The following is a 21,081-nucleotide window of genomic DNA, read 5'->3' on the forward strand; positions in this document are numbered from 1 at the left end:
GCCTAGTGGCATTGTGCTTCGCAACCACTAGTCTGGGGAAGGAGTGTCCTAGGTTCGATTCCCGTCAACGACGTGAATAGCTTAAGGATCTTCTTCAACCATAGCCAAGTTAGCCGGTCTTGGGTGTGGACAGCAGGTTTTTTCATCCCGCAAGCAGACAAACCGGCCACGTGAACACACAGGTTACACTCAGGAATACTTACGGCAAGGAAGGAGGCAATGGGAAACCTCCTTGCGTCATTATCTCCATAGTAATCAGTTACAACCCTCTCGAAAGAGAGGAAGCCACAAGATTAGGATTTAGGATAGAATTGCAATGCAAATGTGGCAGCAGTGGAATTAGATGGGATATCAACTCGTATGTTACGAGAATGTGTAAAGAATTGGCATTGCCTAACTGGGCTGTCTAAGTCTTTGCTCTGGTAAGGTGCCAAGGGTAAATGATTCCGTTGGAGAAAAGGAAGCTCTATTTTTATCCACCAATGCTTGAAGCTCCAAGGAGACATTGGTGGATACGCGGGTGATACTCTGTGTGGGGGGTGGGGTGATCAGCATGGTTTTGTAAATGGTAAGTCTTGCCTTGGTAATCTACTGTCTCATTATAGTAGAGTGACTGCCGAGTAAGATAAAAGGAATAGATAAACGATGATATTTGACAGAATACCGGAACACTGTTACGCTGTTTGGGACAAATGATGATACAAGAGTTGTGATGGATACGAAAGAGTAGTATCGGAATATTAGAATTCCAAGAGAAAGCAGGCGACTAGCCATGTGCCTCAAAACCCATTGCTTGGATCTCTGTTGTTTAATTTGCACATAAACGCTACTTGAAATGTTTCAAAGGGAAATATTCAGTTGATGATGCAAAATTCATAGCATTATACTTAAACTTGGGAATGTAGAGTGGTTGCAGGCTGACTACATAAACAGACTGACAGTATGGGCAAAATATAACGGATATCGGTTTAATGTTGAAAAGATTCACGTTATGTATTTTGGGACGAAAAGATTACAAGCTATGCAACATTCATGGAATCGTTCTCCAGGAACTTAACGAAGTTAGTTTTTCGGGGTTGTGGTAGATACAGAGTTGAAATTCTGATTAGTTGGTTGTTCAAGAACACACAAGCAGAGATAAAGAAGTTTTATGATTCCGACCTTGATACAGCTACATTTGAATTACTCTGCTTAAAGTGGTCACTGTCTTTTTATTTATTTTTTTTTTTGGGGAGAGGGGGGGTATGAGGAAGTGGCAGATATGATTCGGAGTTGAGTGACCAAGATGGTCGGTTGTCTGCGGAATGCCCTATGTAGATAGAGTGAGAGTTGCAAAAGTTGGTTGATAGGCGAAAAAGAGGATATAGAGGGTATAGGAGAGAAACATTTAAATTACTTATGGGATTAATGCAAGGCCAATGATTCAGCGCTCGAGTTGAGGGAGAAGAAAAAGGGACAATCCCTGGAAATTGAGTAACAATGTAGTTAGCAAGGTGTTAAGGTTATATTTTCGTTTGTAGAATGGTGAAAGAGTGGAAGTGGAATGGGTTTCCAAAATATCTGATTTGAATTCTGTGATTGAGTTCAAGAGGTAGGGTACATGTTATATGAATAGTTTGCATTTTCCGCGATATGTTCGGACTCCATGGAGGTAATAATAATAATAATAATAATAATAATAATAATAATAATAATAATAATATCATCGATCTTAGGTAATCTTTCCAATAAGCAATGATGGTATGTTCCTCCTTATATTTTCCTTATTTGATTTCTTCTGGCATATTACAATTATCGTTATGTATTTCAGTATCCTCGTAAAGTCGCAACTTTTATTTATTTATTACTTTAATACTGCTAGTTATATTTAGTATCATCTCCTAAATGAGTTATGAAATTATTTGTTCAGAGTTTATCAATAAGGTTATGATTACATAATCATTTTACATATTGACCCCTCTCCGAACCATTCAGTGATTTAAGCCAATTATTGAGTGGTTTGGTAATTTTATATCTGGTATCAGACAGGCAATGTTGGTTAAAGGTGCACAGAACTACTATATATATCGATGAATTTCGGCTTGCTTTTCAGAATATTGTATATTACTTGGTCTCTGACTATAATGTACTAGCTACTATTCATTACATGAATATAGTACTTCATCACCAAAAATAAAATTAACTAATATTCGGCTTCGCTCTTAAAGAAATTTTTACTTACCCAATTAGAGTTCCAAAGATTTGGTGCTTTTGGCTGTTGATGTTCAGTGTTTAAATATACCAATTTTTACTTCTCCGACAACTTGTTTTTGTTTTTGATAGGAACACCTTCACTCTTAATCACTTTTCATTATCCGGGTTTCGAGGTTGGCTTGTTTATAAACTTTGTATACTTCTACTATGTGTTACTTATATGAAACATGCTTCGTTACACCGCGATTTAAATCGCGTGTGCGTATTTTTCCGGGAATGTAACTTGTTTACCTCGAGCAGTGTATTATTGTTATTATTATTACGTGATGCCTCCAGGGAATTCAAGGATTCTCCTACTACAACACTACTACTACCATCAACGCCATCTACTGCCCATCATCATCACCAACAGTATTTTTAGTATGTAAATTGCATGTGTCCTAAAGGCCAATTTGTCTGTACGCAGGATGAAAAACCCGAGTTTCCTAGAGAAAAAAACCCCTCATACTACATCATCATCATCATCATCATACATATCAAGGATTTAGGCCTAGCATGGCCTGTTCCGGCCTTAGACGTCATCGTTGAATCGTTTAAGAGGACGTCCTGGTTTTCTTTTTCCTAATGGCTCGTGCTTTAAGGCTTGTTTTGGTAATCTTTCTATTTTCATTCTTTGAACGTGTTCCATCCATTTATGTTTATATTTTTTAATTTTTTCTATTACTGGTTCTTGGGGGACCCTGTAACCCCTAGAGAACGCGTCCCCTGGGTGGCGGATAGGGGAGCCCACCGTGTGTGTGTGTGTGTGTGTGTGTGCGCGCACGTGCGTGCGTGTGTATATGGTGGGATGGTCCGAATATACTGAATAAGGACTCGTAGACCAACAGGGCCATAAGGGGCAATCATCTTGATTGTAAGGGAAGTGGCGCTCCCATGGACCCCCTAGCTGGATCTATCTCCTCTCCTTCTACTACTTTGAGGAAGATCCACTTACTTTAATCTTTCCTATAAGGCCTTATTAACCAACTCTTCTTATTTTATGACCCTTGTGCTATTAGAGTACTCGAGGGCCATGGGGTCTTTTCATTTCTGGCCTTACAACTATGCCCTCTCTATAAACCTTAGTGCAATTCTTCTATAATATAATCTTTCCCCTTCAATATACCCTATTCCTCCTATGGGTTTAAATTCGGAAGAAGGCTAGTTCAGAAGCCTTAAGGTAGCAGCCCTACCACTGAACTATTCCATCGTCAGGCTAGTCCTCTGACATGGAGAACATAATTCTACTAGTTAACATAATATATTGTGTTAATTACAAACATCAACTTGTTTGTTAAAAATGTGATGCGGGAGTTCCATTTCAGATTGCTATCCATATAGATGCCCAAATACTTGACTGAATTTGTTTTTTTGACTAAGCAAACAGTTACAATTTTGAATATCACTACGTTTCCTTCCATGCTATTTTATGGTTATATTGTGATCTAGCTTATCTGTTAACTTGCAGTATATATAGCTAGTATTATTGGTATTAATTTTAAGGCCATTATTGTTAAATCATTTATTATTAATTTCAACATATCATAGTTGATCCGATTTTTTTTAAGATCCTCGAGGGTTGTTTCAGTGTATATTAATGTTGTATCATCAGCGAACGATATCATTTTGTCAAAAAGTTTGTACTGACACAGATCATTTACATATATTAAAAATAGTATAGGTTGTAATAGCGAACCTTGCGGAACTCAGTATTTTATTATTTTCGTGTGTTATTGAAGCTGACATGGCTGGTATATTGTTTTCTATTATTCAAGTAGGATTTGAACCAATCATTCGTAACTCCTCTAATGCTGTATGTTATGGTTATATTGTGACAACATATCATAGACATTTTCCGATGTAGAAGTCATGATGCACCCAGTGGAATGCTTTAAATATATCAAGAAAAACAGCTGCTGTGTAAATTCCTTTATTTTTCCCACTATCAACTGTTTTATGGAATTCCAATCGCTTTTTGCGGATTGACTCTGAATCAGAATCCATATTAATTAAGGTATTAAATTTAGGTATCTATTTAATCGTTTTTATTTGGATTTCAATAGCCTTTCAGATTGTAGATAATATAATGAAAAAAACAAGGATATCCATTACATTTAGTACAAGCTATGCGAGGTTTATATAAAGATACAAAAATACAGTTAGATAATAAATGAAAAGAAGAGATTAAATAAATCAGGGCCTCAGATAGGGATGGACACACACACACACACACACACACACACACACACACACACACACACACACACACACACACACACACACACACATCGAATTCTTAATCAACGGAAGTCGACTTACGTTTTTATTCTGTCTAGAGGATCGAAATCATCTGTCATGGTTCGCAAAGTGGTTGTTAATTTCGTTAAGTAAGCGGTGACGTCATTGCCCTTTGGGAATTCGATGTGTGTGTGTGTGTGTGTGTGTGTGTGTGTGTGTGTGTGTGTGTGTGTGTGTGTGTGTGTGTGTGTGTGTGTGTGTGTGTGTGTGTGTGTGTGAGAGAGAGAGATTCTTCCTATAGAGTGAACTATTATTTTGCTAAAATAGATTGCTGAGGATACCTGAGAATCCATTTCGTTTCTATGAATATGTGATCAATACAACTTGCTGAGTTGTTCGCTTCTCTCGTATTGCCATCGATAAGCAAGAAATCAAAGTGTTATACTAGTGGGGTGGGATATAAATTTGGATTTATATAAGAATAATAGCAAAATCGAAATTTATATCCCCCCACTAGTATAACATTATCATGGAATACCATAATTTAAAGATAGAAAAGGCACATATTTTTGTTTATTTTTATAGTTTATGATTTTACGCAGAAATAACTTTTGAGACAATAATAACGGCCAGTTTGGATATTTCGTATATTTAGAAAAAAATTCTTCAAGTTAATTCGCAAACATCTAAAGAAGGATAAACTCATATTAGCTGAGTAGTTAATTTTGTTTATGTGAATAGATTTTTTTTTAGTAAAGCGATGCATTATTAATAAAACCCAACGAACTCACACTATCATAAACAATGATTTGTAGAATTTAAGCCACGAGATGGCGGTAGTTGTCTGGTGTATTTTTATTCCTGAAAAGCTGTGATATATTGATATTTGGGTTCTCTCTCTCATTAAACAGTTGAAAGATGGAGACTGGCTACCCATTATCCACAGGGAGTAGCCAGAATTAAAGATGTTAGAGGATTTGTTACATTCTTTTCATTATCTTTTTATGTCGCTCTTTGCAAATGTACATAAACTATGCAAATGACTAGTGGTGTGCCACAGGGTTCTGTTCTTGGACCACTGCTGCTTAATCTGTTCATTAACGATATAGGGAAGGGTCTAAGTGGGACAGTACATTTCTTCGCTGATGATGCAAAGTTGGGTAGGGCGATAGTGAACGCAGAAGATGTCAAAGTCTTGCAAGATGACTTAGATAGATTGGAGTTCTGGACTAAGGAGAATGGATGTCAATTTAATGTGACAAAATGTAAGGTTATGCATTTCGGAGTGAAAAGATTAGCAGCAGTATACCACATTGGTGGAACTGTACTCCAAGAGATTGATGAGGCCAGGGACTTGGGAGTGTTGGTGGATAGGGAGATGAAGTTTAGGGGGCACATTGCGAAAGTAGCTAAATCAGCTCATCAACTCACTTGGTTGTTGAAAAATACCTTGACGAGCAGAGACAAGCAAGTTATTGTACCTCTGTACCGAGCCCTGAAAAGAACTCATCTCGACTACTGTGCCCAGATTTGGTCACCTCGGTTCCTTCTTGATGGGGAGGAGGTGGAGAGGATCCAGAGGCGAGTGACTAAGATGATAGCAGGTCTATGGAATGAACCATATGAGAACAGGTTGAAGATTTGTGGGTTGCAAAAACTAGTTGATAGGCGGAAGAGGGGAGATATGATTGAGACATTCAAATTGCTAAAAGGATTCTATAGGATTACTTCAGATGATATTTTGAAATCAGGACTGGTGGTGGGAGAACTAGGGGACACCCATGGAAGCTGGGCAAGAGCGTGGTTAGCAGGGGTGTTAGAGCTGGGTTCTTTACTTTTAGAGTGGTAAATGAGTGGAATAAGCTGCCAGAGGCTGTTGTGGGTGCTATGACAGTGAGCGAGTTCAAGGCAAGGTATGATAGATACTGTGAGAATGTTGAACAGTTGTGTGAACATTATGTTTAGGGCCTCCCTCGATGAGTCTAAGGACTCCTGGAGTAGCCCATAGTAATAATAATAAAAAACTAGATTCATTTGTTTGTACTCCATGCTTATGTAAAAACTCCAGTCTTGACACATTTCTAATGAACTTTTTTTATTGGGAATTTTTACTACAATTTGACACGTGTCAATTTTCGTTTAAATCGGACCACTTTAGTTTTAAAATTACTATATCATCATCATCATTAGTGGAGAGTCACTTAAACCTTCCAAGTATCCTTGGATTCGATTTATTTATTTTTCTTTGGAAAAATAGTGTTATGCTGATTTTTTTTCCCAGTTAGTTTGTGTTTTAAGACTTTCTTAAAAAGGCGTATAGTATGATATTAATAAATAATATTTTACAAAAAAAAAAGAAGAAAAAAAGAGCCACCTCTGAAGACATTCACAAATTCAATCCGAACATGCTGAACCTGTCTGCTCATGCTAACAAGCAAATTAAACATGTCACATCTGAATAATACCAAAACACCTCATTCTGAGTGACAAAAAGCGAATGAAAATTGATATTTTAATATTTTCCACTCTCATATCATTCTTTCCCTGATTTATTTTCGCTCAATATTGGTAATCGATATCAAACCTGCTTACAATTACTTTCGATATGTGCTATTTCCCATACAGAAACCCGATTTTTGAAAAATACTTCTGCAACACAGTCGTACCGCACTCTTCCAGCAACTGTTGAAGTCCCAGTAAACCGAGAGTTCTTAATTTCGCAGTCTCAGTCTTGTATTTCGTTTCCATAAACAATTTTTATGTTAGCAATAATGATAAAAAAACAAAATCAATATATATTTAATTTGTAAACATCATATGTTTAATTGTTAGTTCAACTATTGTGATCAGACTTATAATTTATTTGTAATTTAAATAACAAAATAAATCTTACCCAGTAGTCCTTAGTGTAACTCAGTGAGAGTGACGCTTGCATCCTCCACGCTAGGCCGCCCGAAGATAGACTTAAGTTCAAGTCTAGTCACCGTTTTTTCTTCATTTTCTGGTGCATCCAGATTATGAAAGTAAAGAAATCCAAATGCCCGAGTCTGTAATCGATACCACAATTACATTTTCTTCGGAAAAACTAAGACCTGCGCATCATATAGATTCGCGCCTGTTCCAAAATATGAATAACCCTTCATGAATCCAAATTAAGACGAACTCGTTTGTTGGTGTTGCCTTAGTCTCCACACATTTACCTTTAATCAGTCTTCTCCATATTCTTGTGCTCTGGCTTTCTTGCGGTGTTCAATACCTCAGTCCATTCTTCATTAATATTTTCTGTTCAACGGAAAAAACGATATTCATCTACCGGAGATTTCGCATAAGGTATTCCAAGGAAAGCATGTATATATTTTCCGTCAAGCGCATTTACAGTGATTCCTCTCACAGGTACTTTGCAAGACCGAACCTTCTATCATATGTTCAGTATAAACTTCGAAATAGTCATGTATTATGACTATAATAGTTGAAACAAAATATTTCCGCTTCAGAGAGAGAGATCTAAAATAAGTATCATAGAAAAGATATCGAAATAATTTATTTTAGTAACTTAAACTTAATAATTATTTTTGTTCAGTTGATCAATAAATATATAAATATAAACAATATTCTTACAATATTCTCAGAAATTGACAGGCATCAGCAACAAAGAGGGGAGTGGGATGCAATGAACACACAGAGTATCAAGATGAGTGTGATTGATGTACCAATTCATAGTAGTAATATTAAGCTATATTTATTGTATGAAAACAAGAAATGATAATCTTATTTTAATTCTTATATTGCCCAGCGAGAACATACATAAGTTTGCATGTGAAACATGAATTGGAAGATCCAGCGGAGAGCTAACTCTATGATAGAGCTCATGGTTCAGTTTATAGTCCCATGAACGAATCATAATATGCTGTAAATTATATGTTCATATTTTTACGATACTTCGGACTGAGGCCTTTGGTATTTGTGGTCGTTTTTTTCACAACTGGAAAGAAAATATTTTAATTTTCATTTCTTTATCAAAGTGCAGAAAAACTTTGTATGTGAAATATTTTTATGGCTAGGATATTCCTGATGGGACTTGGATAAAGCCGAAAACCACTCTGGGTAATGATCAATTCTATGATGCATTGAATCATACACATCCAAGACTGAAGTCTGAAGAGCATTACACTGTAATCTACAAGAACCACTTGTATTCTCATGAAATAATCTTATTTTATCAAATCCTATCTAATTGTATGTTATCAAATTTTATCAACAGTCGTCACTCCCTACTTTTAGTATTTCGATTTCCAGACAATTTCGAATTTGAAAGCCAACCTCACTTGAAGGGTTGGTTTTCAAATTTAGCTTATCCTAATATCTATACGTCCCATTCAAAATTTTGTTCACTCACCAATGCCTAACTTTCGTTTTCGTTCAACAAATTGCTTCTCTTCAGCGCAACTCCAGACACTTTATAAATCTGAAATCCTCCCGTCCCTCTTCTTCTTCCTATCATGGATTTTAGGCCAAGTGGTCTGTTCAGATTCCATCTCTTTCTTAGTCTTCCGGTTCTTCTTTTTCGACTTACGAGTATTTTATATCTTTATAATGTTTTCGGTAGTCTGCTGTTGTCCATTCGATTTAAATGTTCTATCCATTTTTGTTTATACTCTCTTATGTAGTAATTAATTGGTTTTATATTCAGGTTTTATATTGTAAAATTTCTTCATTTGTTTTATGATCCCACTTGATATATCCAGCAGTTTTTCTGAGAAATTTCATTTCTGCTGTTTGAATTTGTTTTTCATCTTTCCTTTTTATGGTCCATGTTTCGCTTCTGTATAGCAGAGTGGGTTTTCACGAGACATTACATAATTTGATTATATTTTTTATTTTACTAGGGAAGGCTTAAATATATTATTTATTATGCCATTTACTTTGTAAAAGTTTGATATTTTTGTGTCTATGCCTTTTCCTTCTTCGTATGATAAATCACATCCCAGTTATCTGAAAGTATTTTCTTGTTCAAGTATTTTATTATCTATCACTATTTTACTTCTTATTGGGTTTTCTCCTTTGAATGCCATTATTTTTGTTTTTTCTTTAGATATTGTCATGTTATATTGTTTGGAAATATCATTTAATGATTTTAATGATCTTTGCAAGTCATCTTCTGATGAAGCTAATACTATTTGATCATCTGCAAATAGTAGCGCATTTATCTTCATTTGTGGGGTTATTTACATACCAAATTGGTTACACTGTTTCCAGATTGTTATACTTTTATTTATATATATAAATATATTGAAAAGCAGAGGTGAGAGGGTACATCCTTGTCGTACTCCTCTTGATATATCTTTCCATTCTGAGGTGTGTTCTAATTTAACTGCTATTTTATTTCCTGTATATACAGGGTGTTCGGGATAAATTTGACATATTTATAATTAATTATATTTTTCCGTAAGTTACATGTATTAACACACACTTCTCTTCATTTAAAAGTTTGGACCCTTCTTCATTCATATACAAGATGTCAGAAAGGATGGATAGCTGGAACCCACCTGAATCATGGAAGAGAATAACTTGTATCATGATGATTCGTGCCCGCCATCAAAATAAGGATATTACGACTGCTGCCCAATGCTCCCTGAATACAGTAAAAACAATCAGGCATGAACTAGAGACTTGCAATGGTGACTACGAGGATGTAGCAAGAAGAAAGATCCCTAGCAGACGATCTGATTGCGTTCGTACAGCAGAATTCCTCGCAAATCTGCAGGAACAGGTGTTGAAGAACCCTGGCATTGGAATTCGGGCTTTGTTCGTGGAGTTGCTAACTGTAGTCAAGCCCTGGATAACAAGGTTAGCCAATGGTAGGCCGTATGTATGGCAGCAGGATTCGGCCCCTTGCCACACCTCTGGGAAAAGTCAAAAATGGTTGTCTGAAAATTTCTACGACTTCACCAGTCCAAATGTTTGGCCTCCAAACTCCCCAGACCTTAACCCCATGGATTATTTTGTATGGGGCGCAGTTGAAAAAAAAAGACACCAATCGCACTTCCAGTAATACAAAAGCCCAGTTAATGGATAAAATTAAAACAGTTTTTGCGGCCCTTCCCAGGGAGACTGTAGCATCAGCTTGTTCGAGGTTCCGAAGCAGAATTGAAGCTGTGATCGATGCTAATGGTGGTTATTTTGAGTAAATCTTGTTGATAGTATTGTAATTAACTCTGCCTGTAATGTTTTTTTGTCAATTCATTAAATTTAATAGATACAAAGAAGATTTTCTTTTTCCTTACGAAACTGTCAAATTTATCCCGAACACCCTGTATTTCTTGAATAGATTGTAAAAGTTGGTTTGGTATGTTTATATTGGTTAATATTTTAAACAATTTTTGTCGACTAATTTTGTCAAAAGCTTTTTCATAATCAATAAAGGCCACGTGTGTTTCTTTTTCGAATTCTCTTCTCTTCTGTTAATAATTTTAAAGTAAAAATTGGATCTATGCACGAACTGCCTTCTCGGAAACCGTTTTGTTCTTGTAGTAATTTGTCCTCTACAATAGTTCTTAGCTTCTCGTTTAATATTCCTGCATATATTTTATATCCTGTGTTTAGCAGACTAATTCCCCTACTTATTGCAATCGTCTTTATTTCCCTTTTTATTGATTGGGATAACAGTGCTTTTTCCCCCAAAAGTTAGGAGTTTTCAAGACATCCAAACTATATTAAAAAAGTTCTGAAGTCTTTCATTAAATTTTTCACCTTCATTTTTGTATAGTTCTATACTTATATTGTCTTCTCCTGGTGTTTTCCTATTTTTCATCTTCTTTATTGTATTTTTCAGCTCTAACATCGTGATATTTTTTGTTAGGTCATTCTTTGTTTTATAAAATTTTATTTCATTGCTCTCATCTGTCCAGAGATTTTGGAAATAGGTCACCCATTTTTCTGAATCTGTTGTTTGCATTTTTACCTTTTCTTTTATTTCTTTATTCATGTATTTTATTACTTTATAGGTTTTGGGTTGTGATTTAAATATATCTTTTCTAAGTTCTATTACGAAATTGCTGCATTTTTCTCTATGTTTTTTCCTTACTTCTTGTTTTGCATTTATACCTCTATTCCTGCTTCTATTGTTTTGGAATTTAGCCATTTCTGGAAACTGTCCTTTTTTGTTTTTACTATATTTATTATATTTGTTATTTGTTTTTATTATGAAAATGAGGTGGAAGAGCTCTTGCATAACATGGATAAGAATTTGCCAATAGGAACAGATGGAATATCTTCCCGTCTGCTAAAGGACTGTTCAGCTTAATTGGCTAGGCCTTTCACACATTTGTATAACTTGAGTCTCAGCTCAGGAATGATAATACAGGAATGGAAGGAATGTATGATAGTTCCGTTGCACAAGGGTGGTGCAAAAACTGATGTGTCTAACTACCGACCTATTAGTATCTTTAGTGTGGTAGTGAAGATTTTAGAGAAGTTGGTAAGAACTCACATACAGAAATGGGTAGACAAGCATTCTATACTCTGCAGGGAACAGCATGGGTTTAATAAAGGTCATGTTTTAGCAATTTGCACATATTTTATAACAATGGCACGGCTGATTTGGATAAAGGGAATGGATACACTATGATAATGTTGGATTTTTCTAAGGCATTTGATACCAGACAACAAGCTGTTGTTGCGTAAACTGGAGAACATGGGAATGGATCATAATCTATTGACCTGGATCAGGGTATGGTTGACAGACAGATATCAAAAAGTGGTATACAGTGGGTGTGAATCTGCCAGATTTAAGGTGACCAATGGTGTACTTCAAGGTTCAGTCCTTGAACCATTATTGTTCAATCTATACATTAATTACATCAAGTAGGGTCTATCATCAGATTTGCAATTGTTTGCGGATGATGTGAAGATAGGCAGGGTAATCAGGGATGCTACTGATATTCAGCAATTACAAAATTATTTGAATAGACCGGAAATCTGGACAAACGAAAATGGCTGTCAGTTTAATGTTAGTAAGTATAAAGTTATGCACTTTGGAGTGATTAAAGTTCCAGCAGCATATTATATTAGCAGGGTTATGCTACAAGAAACTGAATAAGCAAGCAATCAATCTTGGTGTATCGGTGGATAAGAATTTCAAGTTCAAAGGTCACATATCAAAAGTTGCAAATACAATTCAGAGTAAATTGCGATGTTGAAGCGAACCTTGACATGTAAGGATAAGAAAGTAATTTTGTCTCTTTATAAGGCTTTGATAAGACCACACCTGGATTACTGTGCGCAGATTTGGTCACTAGGGTTCCAAGGTGATAAAGAAGCTGTGGAAAGGGTGCAAAGAAGAGTTACGAAGATTATATCCGGATTATGGGATTTAGATTATGAGGACAGATTGCGAGTATGTGGAGATTGCAGACTCTGGTTAACAGGAGAAAGGGGGGGGGTGATATGATACAGGTCTATAAACTTCTGAATGAGTGTTATAGCATTTAAAATTATGAAAATTTTCGTTATATGGAAGGCGGGAAGAGAATATGGGGGTATCCAGGGACGTCGCCAGATCAGATCTCCCCCTGAGGCAAACAATTAAATATCGCCCCTGATCGATTATAAGACAAAAATATAAGAACATCTCCAATTGCTATTTTGTTTTTTTATTGCAAGAGAAACATTAATGCAAAAGGATTACATAAGAATATTAGTTAAATGTTTACTATTCGAGGATATCGCACAATAAAACTGTTTATAAGCTCTTCTAAATTATAAGCTATATCCGCCTCTATCGATATAGTGGCTAGACCAACCAATCTTTCTTGGGTCATTGCTGTTCGCAAATAAGTTTTAATCAGTTTGAGCTTGGAAAAACGTCTTTCCGCACTAACTTTGCTAACAGGAATTGTTAGCGTAGAGACGGCGCCTACTGCAATATGGCTGAACGAGCGCCCTTGTTAAGCCGCGCCTTGAGGTAGGCTGCCTCTATGTTACACCCTGTCGACGGTACTGGGGACATCCATGGAAGTTAAGGTTGTTCTCAGTCAAGAAAGCGGCAAGAGCTAGGTTTTTCTCCGAGAGAGCAGTGAGTGAGTGGAATAATTTGCCCTTAGGGGTAGTGAGTGCATCTAGAGTAAATGAATTTAAGGGAAGGTATGATAGCTGGGTTGGATAATTTACAGCCTCCCTCGATGAGTCCTATGTCACTTGATTCATGTGTGGTTTCTGTTCTTAAGTTTGTGCATTTTTGATATTGTTGTCTAACCTGGGGATCCTGTAATGAAAAAATTTTGGAACTAGGTTTGAAAGAATTTTCAATTTTATGGGTTTTTAGCCACTTTGTTTTAAACCGAATTTTTGCTGATACAATATAATGATAAGAGTTTAATTTAAAGCCTCAATATACAGTACTCTTAATGTCTAAAATGAACTCCGGTAATTTAAAATTTGTGATAAAGTAGTCAATTAGTGATTTGTATCCTCTGGCTGACCAAGAATATTTATGTATTTCTTTGTGTTTAAACATTGAATTCATTATTCTCATATTATTATAAATGTCAAAATCGCGCAATCTGAGACCACTTTGATTACATGTATCTTCGCCAAATTTACCTATGTTTGTTTTGTATTTTTGTTTCCTATTCTGGCATTCAAATCTTCTGCTAATAGTATGGCATTCTGTAATTCTTATTCAAATATATTACTGTCTTCTTCTTTTCCCTCTTCTGGCATATGTACCGATTATTGTTATGTGGCCTCTTAATATCTTGAGTCTAATTTCTATTAGTCTTTCGTTCAAATAGTTGTAATATACAATATTGTTCTTTGAGATTTATGCACCATAATCATTATACCTGGTTTTGTTCTTTCTTCTTTTTTTATTATCCCACTGTAGATTTCTATATAGTTGTTTGTTTCCGTTGTACCTTTTTGTTTTTTTCTTTGTTTCTGTTAGTATATATCTAACAAGGCTAACATAGCTTTGTGTTAGTTTTGTTTAGTTGTTTATCAAGTTCCCCCTTCTTTGTATCAATATTTCTCACATTCCCTGTTGCAATCTTCATTATGTTGTTCCTTTTTCAATTCCGTTTACCTTTTTCTGAATTGTGGTCTTTTCCATGATAATCTGTCCGGTTTTCTTTGGAATGAGACTTAAAAGTGTATTGAATTTCCGCAGGACAGGTTACTAGCTTGTCGCTGGGTAGGTTCCAGTGGTAGGGCTGCTACCTAACGCCTCTGGAGAGGCAGATCTACGAGCATTTACTTTGTTAGGGTCTTAGGGTTCTATCGCCCATACTCGGTTGCCAGTACCTCGTTTGTACTTTTAGAACAGGATGACCATGACAAGGTGAGTTTGGCATTTAAGTGGGAGAGGTTATGTATTGCGCTTAACCCTTCCAATCCCAAAAAGCACCAAAAATCTCCCTCATATTGCTTGATTGCATTCAGAAGATTGTATTCGTTTAATAAATGACTTTTCTTCTTCTTTTTCCTTTTCTTCTTCTTCTTTTTCTCCCTCAATGATCCCCTCCAGTAGATTTATCATACATGCTTTGTTTCTGCATTATGTCTTTTTTAAAGTATATCTATCGAAGCTGTTCCATCAAATTGACCACCTTCAGTCCTTTTTTTTTTCTCTAATCATCGATGAACACTAGAAGCCGCTGGTCAATATTTAAGTTAAGGTAATGGATGTAACCAAATCACCATCTAGAAAATAATTAATTATTATCATCCCACAACTAGATTACAATTTGCTTTTAAAACGATTTTCATACATACCTCAAAGGTTTCTAAACAAATACCGCGAATTCTTTGCAAACGCAATCTCTAATTTCAAATCAGCATGGAAATTATCTTCTTTTGTGCCGTAGACCAAAGATATGTTTCTACCTTTATCCTTAACTCATGTTTATCAAGTTTCTTGCCTAGTATGGACAGACAAGCGTTCTGCTAAGATCATCGTCCTCTTAAGAACACCAGTCTGCATAAGATTTTTAGTATCAGAGAATTCTGGCCTTGCTTCTCGTGTTATAAACACTAGTTCACTGGAATGAAACCAAGATTTTGCATAATGGTCCATTCAAATTTCATCGCCTGTACCTTGAAACTGAAACTCTGCGTCATGTGCCGTAATCATTAACGATCGAACGGCATGCTAATCTCAAAGTTTTGATTAGTAATCGCCATGTTCATGATAATTTTCACAGTTGATCTTGAATTACAAAACTATATTCCTGTAAGTTTAACAGTGCTTTCTTCTCTTTGCTCATCTGTGACTGAGACATGAGGATGCATACTAATTCTTTTGTTTTCATAATAAGAATGTTCTAACCGTCTTTTATATTCTACCTAAATGACGGTCATGTTACAATGGGCGAAATGTATAAGAGCTGATACTAGGTTCCGATTTCCCTTACATGCGTTAACTTTCTTTTTAAATAATAAATTTTTGTCTACCTCTTTTTTACAAAACACGTCAACTTATTTTGAATACGAAACACACTGTTCATTAGCTGTTTGGTGATTCCCTCCTTGTTCAACAGTTAATTTCATGCATCATTATCCCAATGATGCATGAAATTGAATAGATAACTGTTGCATGCAACAGCTATGAAGACAGTTCATTAAACTTCAATGTCAGGACATTATCAACAGGCATAACCAATTTTTCTAAATAAATGCTTTATTTAAAATTTTCTCAGTTTTAGTTGATGAATGGCTTTTATCCAATAAGGTTGTACCAAACTAATTATTCTGTTTGCTTCTGTTCTCATCTTTCTTTTTATCTGGTTTCAAAATTAAATATATTTTGGAATTTTAATAAATGCATAAATGAATAAATAAATGAAATTAATAAATAAATGAATCCTAATTGTGAGCAGGGATGTTTTGCGAATGCTTTTAGATGAGTTGCATGATTTTCTATGGGCCACCATCCTGCTTAGGGAAGGCCTTAAGCGACTTGAAAAATTTGCATGTTTTGGTCTCTAGGGCGTGTTCGGATTACATAATTCTTAATCCATCCACGGTGCGAGTGAGATTCACGTAAAACAAAAACTTATAGCATTTATGATCGCTCTATAAAGTGTCAACCTTAACATAACAAATATAGTTTCCGTATTAAGCAGTAACATTAATGCTATTATGTTTTTGGTTACATTCCAAATGCCACGAAAATCCTCTTAAGAAAACTGACCATACCATCACATCGCCACCTCCGAATTTCATAGTTGGGGTTACGCACTCTATTAAGAAAGTTCACCAGGTATCCGCCACATCCACACCTGTCCATCTGCTCGGTCCAGGGTGTAGCGTGATTCATTCTTTTGCACTACTGAAGACGACAGTGCATGTTGGTTTGGGATAATGTGGGGCTTGCAAATTGCTGTCCTACCATGGGAAACCCATGTTCTGAGCCTCGACTGTGAATGTTTTTGTGCAAATTCGTGTTCCAGTAGAACGCCCGGAACTCTTCATTCAACGCGTCGGCCGAACAAATGGCGGGTTTTACATATTATCCTTCGTGGCACCCTACGTTCACGTTCGATAAGTGTGGGTGGTCGTCCACGGGTAGCACTTGCAGTTGACTTCCTACGCTTCCATGTCATCATTTTTTATTCCATCTTAGTATTTATCAACAATTTTCCAATCAGATACGCCTGCAATATGACATCTATCACAACGCCTCTTTCAAACTCAGTCACTTCCTTTCTTGCAACCATATCAGCCGGATACAATTGCACTAACATCAGACCATCACATTCCACAAGTGCGTCTACAAACACGTGGCATGATGCACCTTTCCAAATAGGGTTCTCCTTAACTTCTTTCCAAGTAGGGTATACTCGTCTTTATGGACATTGAGTTTTAAATATGCCACTTTCCTGTTAATGAGTCAAATCCTGTGATTATCCTGGTAATCGAACAATTGACCATCTTTACATCATCATCAAAGAAAAATTCACTACTTAACAGAAAGGCCTTACTATCGAAGTATGGCGTACAGTAAGTCTTCCTTCTTGTCATCCATATGCCAGCCAGTTTTCTGCCAATGTCACCTGGATAATCATCCTCTACCAATTTGGAATATATCGATCAACAGGTTCTTATGTGGAATGCAAATAAAGCGTTTCTAAAATCACAAGCAAATCCCATCATATCTCATAGGTCTGTTCTCTTAATAAATTCATCATAAAATTAAAGCAAATTTGTCAAAACTCGATCTCCTTTGACGAAATCATTCTGTGGCTTTTTCAACGTGTGATCCTATACTATCCTAGATACTATTCCTAATTTTTTTTATGCATCACTAGTTTATAATTTTTCTTTTATGCAAAACTGTCCATATGAAATGGAATAAATCTAGAGAACATGTTCTCAAAAGGCACCATTCCTGCTCTCAGCAATTCATTAAAGATAATTGATTGAAATTATATGTATCTCTACTGGAAGTAATATATCAACTGTCTACAACTTTATCAGTTGCAAAGTGATTTAAATATCAATGATTTCCTCATCTGTATTAAGTTATTAGGTACATTTAGTTTACATGCTTTTAGTTTTCACTCAACAGTGCAGTTAAAGTGATATATTTACAGCATATTTAGCTGAATAATCAGATCGATTTTTTCTATAGTTTTTCCCCCCCTTCTTTTCTGTTTCTTTAATTTTTCTGTAGTACAAGTGACCTATATCACGTAGACAGTTGTTATTGTTTTGACTTACGATTGCCTCTCTGGTACTTCCTTGTTTTTTAAATGAGCATGTTCCTCTGATTGATTTGCCTGTCTTGCTAGTCAACAAAACGTCCTTCTACGAAAAGGCATCATCGATACTGACAGATACAGAAGCTGTAAAGTCTTTAGTTCGATCCATGACAAATTTCTCTGATGTTATGAAATCCAATATGTTAATACTCTCTGTAACAGGTTTTCGCACTGATGCCGATTCAAACTGCTACGAGATTGCTTCAAACAATTATTGCGTTTTGTAATATCAGATCTTCATTTCTCCCATATTAAAATTTTCCATTAAAAGTAAAATAAAAGTAAAGTCTGGAGTCAGTTAAAGTATCAAATTAAATATACACGGAGAAGTATTACTGAGACTTTATTTTCTTGCTATCTCTTTAAAACTAGCCCGTAATATTTATCACTCTTTCCTATACTAAGATAAAAAACCATAATTCTGGGTGAAGTAACGCACAATTTTTTTTTTTTAATTTAGTTACTAGTATTAAGTTGATTTGTAGTAGTTTTTGCTTTTTACGAGTGTATATTTTTTTGTCCACACAGCCTAGTGGATATGCACTTCGCAACCATATGCCTGGGGGAGGAGTGTCCTAGGTTCGATTCCCGTCGACGATATGAGGAGTTTAAGGATCTTCCATAGCCAAGTTAGCCGGTCTTGGGCAGCAGGGTTTCACCCCCAGTTTATGTGGGGTTTTTCATCCTGCAAGCAAGCAAACAGGCCCCGTAAACACATAGGCTACAGTCATAGGATACCTCCTGGAATAAAGAGCAACCAACCTATTCCTTAGGATTTCGGTTCCGAATACCTACAGTAAAAAGAGTAGGTCTACGCGTAAATGAGGATATATTTTATATCAAATACGTATTATCAGTATGTTGATAATACACAGTACGATGGCAATTAAGATGTCTTTGTTTGGGGAGTTGAATAAGTGAATGTTTTTCAGTGTTGTTTGTGTAAGACTTTTTTGACGAATATTCGTCACAAAAGTCGACAGATTTGAACGAAACGTGAGGGTTAGCAAATATGTTGTAAGTTCTTGAAGAAAGAGGGACAGCTGTGTAGAGAGATAAGACATGCAATATTGAATTTTAACAGAAGTTCGTGAAATATTAATGTTGGCGATATTATTGAAAGTGCATCGGTGGAATGTAAGGAGAATGAAGATAACTTCATGAAAAGATATCTGTGGAGTATTTAACAGGACAAGCGCATGGTCAAAAGATTGAGAAACGTTAGGCAATGAGTATAGCAGAGAATATAAAAAAGCGAGAGATGCCAGATAAAAAAACAAGAACGTATAAGTGAGATATGGGTAAGGAGAAAAAAATTATAGTGATTCCATGATAAGAGGAGGAATTATGATAGGGTGACTAAATTTTGTTTCCTTCATGCGAAATTGCTAATATTATTGAAGCTGTCAGAATGCAAAAACATAAGGCGAAAAAACTGATTGAGAAAGAAGAGAGGAATGGTGAGGACTGTAAATCTACTGTAGAGCTACGACAGAGGTGACTTGAGGAGAATAACAATGATCGCAAATGAATCAATACATAAGTTGTGAAGAGGAAACAGGATGGAGTTTGAAGACCTATGAACAGTTTAACGGATGGAAGAATTTATGTGATGCTGATAGACCGCACTTAAATGAATTTAGAATTAGGTGTTTAGAGAAAGCTTTGTTCACTTGAGAGGAGTTCAAAGTTAAGAAAATCAGACTTATTAGTTTAGATGTAAGTGAGTATACGTGCAGGCGAGTATGAGTGAAAATAAAAAATGTGGAATAGTCACCTAAGCGAAAAATCGAATGGGGGTAATCAGCACAAGATTTAAAACTGGCTAAGGGGGATAAGGCGATGGCAATTTGTGTATGCTAATACTAGAAGTATGAGAGATGAGTTTTGGCATTAATGAAACTTGGCTAACAGCAGATCATGTAGTTACGTGGATAAAATGTGAGAGTATAGTATTTTCAGGGAGGGTGGACAAAACAGAACTGAAGATAGATCGAAGAATTATTACAACGAACTTCAGCTGCAGAGACATGCATTGGAAAGTCAAAAGATCCCATGGTAGGAAGAATATGCAATTTATAAGCCAACTAAGCGATACGTACTTGAAACAGCATGTGATGTTCTGGAATTAAGAGTGTGGGATCTGATCATATGATCAGAAGATCAGTCCATTTGAGGAGAGAGAGAGAGAGAGAGAAAGAGAGGCTTAAAAATCTGTAAGGGATACGATGTTAGATAGTCAAGTGGTATCTGAAGGAAGTAATATCAGACTGTGTACCCAAGGTTACGTGAATTAATTAAGTAGGACTTAAGTGGATAAGCAGTATCATTAAGCAGGACCTCAAATAAAGAAATTGATTCAGAGGGTATATAAGAGGGAAAGTGATCAGTAAACTCACAGACTCACGCAAGAAGGGGTCCAGGAATCCAGTTGACATGGAGGTTGACCATTTCAAATCTCCCTTATCGGTCTACTAGTATGCAGAATACCTTCGTGATGCCTTCTGATCACAGTGAAAGCAGATATCAATGTAGCCAACGCAAGGTCAGATCGTAGCTGATTCCTGGTAGTACTGCTGTTTCAGCGAGCACATAATCGGAGATATAAGTCACTCACTGCGATTCTTACCCGTGTCCTTCCATCACTATATCTCTGGAATGCTGTTTGTGACTGTTGGAGGTGGTTCTGAAATCTGTGTACTACGGAACGACTTGGATGCAACCATCTGGCTACTCCTTTCTGACTTTGGCCCGCCACTACTCCTGCGATGGGGGGCCACCTGAATTCATCGGTTAAATTATGTCTTGTGGCCATATTCAAGAATTTTGCTATCACGAAATTCGTTGTTCTTAC

The 21,081-nt window shown here is 36.1% G+C and overlaps 2 protein-coding genes across 2 annotated transcripts in view; both read right to left on the reverse strand.

Moving 5' to 3' along the window:
• LOC150093344 (acetylcholinesterase-like) overlaps positions 1-2,371 on the reverse strand; it is a 39,743-nt gene extending 37,372 nt beyond the window's left edge. Inside the window, exon 1 of the mRNA XM_090413552.1 lies at positions 2,222-2,371. The gene's annotated coding sequence lies outside the window, so the exon portion shown is untranslated. The remainder of the gene's footprint in view (positions 1-2,221) is intronic.
• A 1,703-nt stretch (positions 2,372-4,074) lies between these two features.
• Positions 4,075-21,081, reverse strand: part of LOC150093345 (cholinesterase-like) — a 48,814-nt gene continuing 31,807 nt past the window's right edge. Inside the window, exon 4 of the mRNA XM_090413601.1 lies at positions 4,075-4,220. Within this exon, the coding sequence (XP_090269727.1) occupies positions 4,075-4,220 (146 nt within the window). The remainder of the gene's footprint in view (positions 4,221-21,081) is intronic.

The sequence above is a fragment of the Typopeltis vanoorti genome, chromosome 24, assembly GCF_054136105.1.
Source record: "Typopeltis vanoorti isolate ZY-2024b chromosome 24, IOZ_Tvanoo_1.0, whole genome shotgun sequence".
Classification (NCBI taxonomy): Eukaryota; Metazoa; Arthropoda; class Arachnida; order Uropygi; family Thelyphonidae; genus Typopeltis; species Typopeltis vanoorti.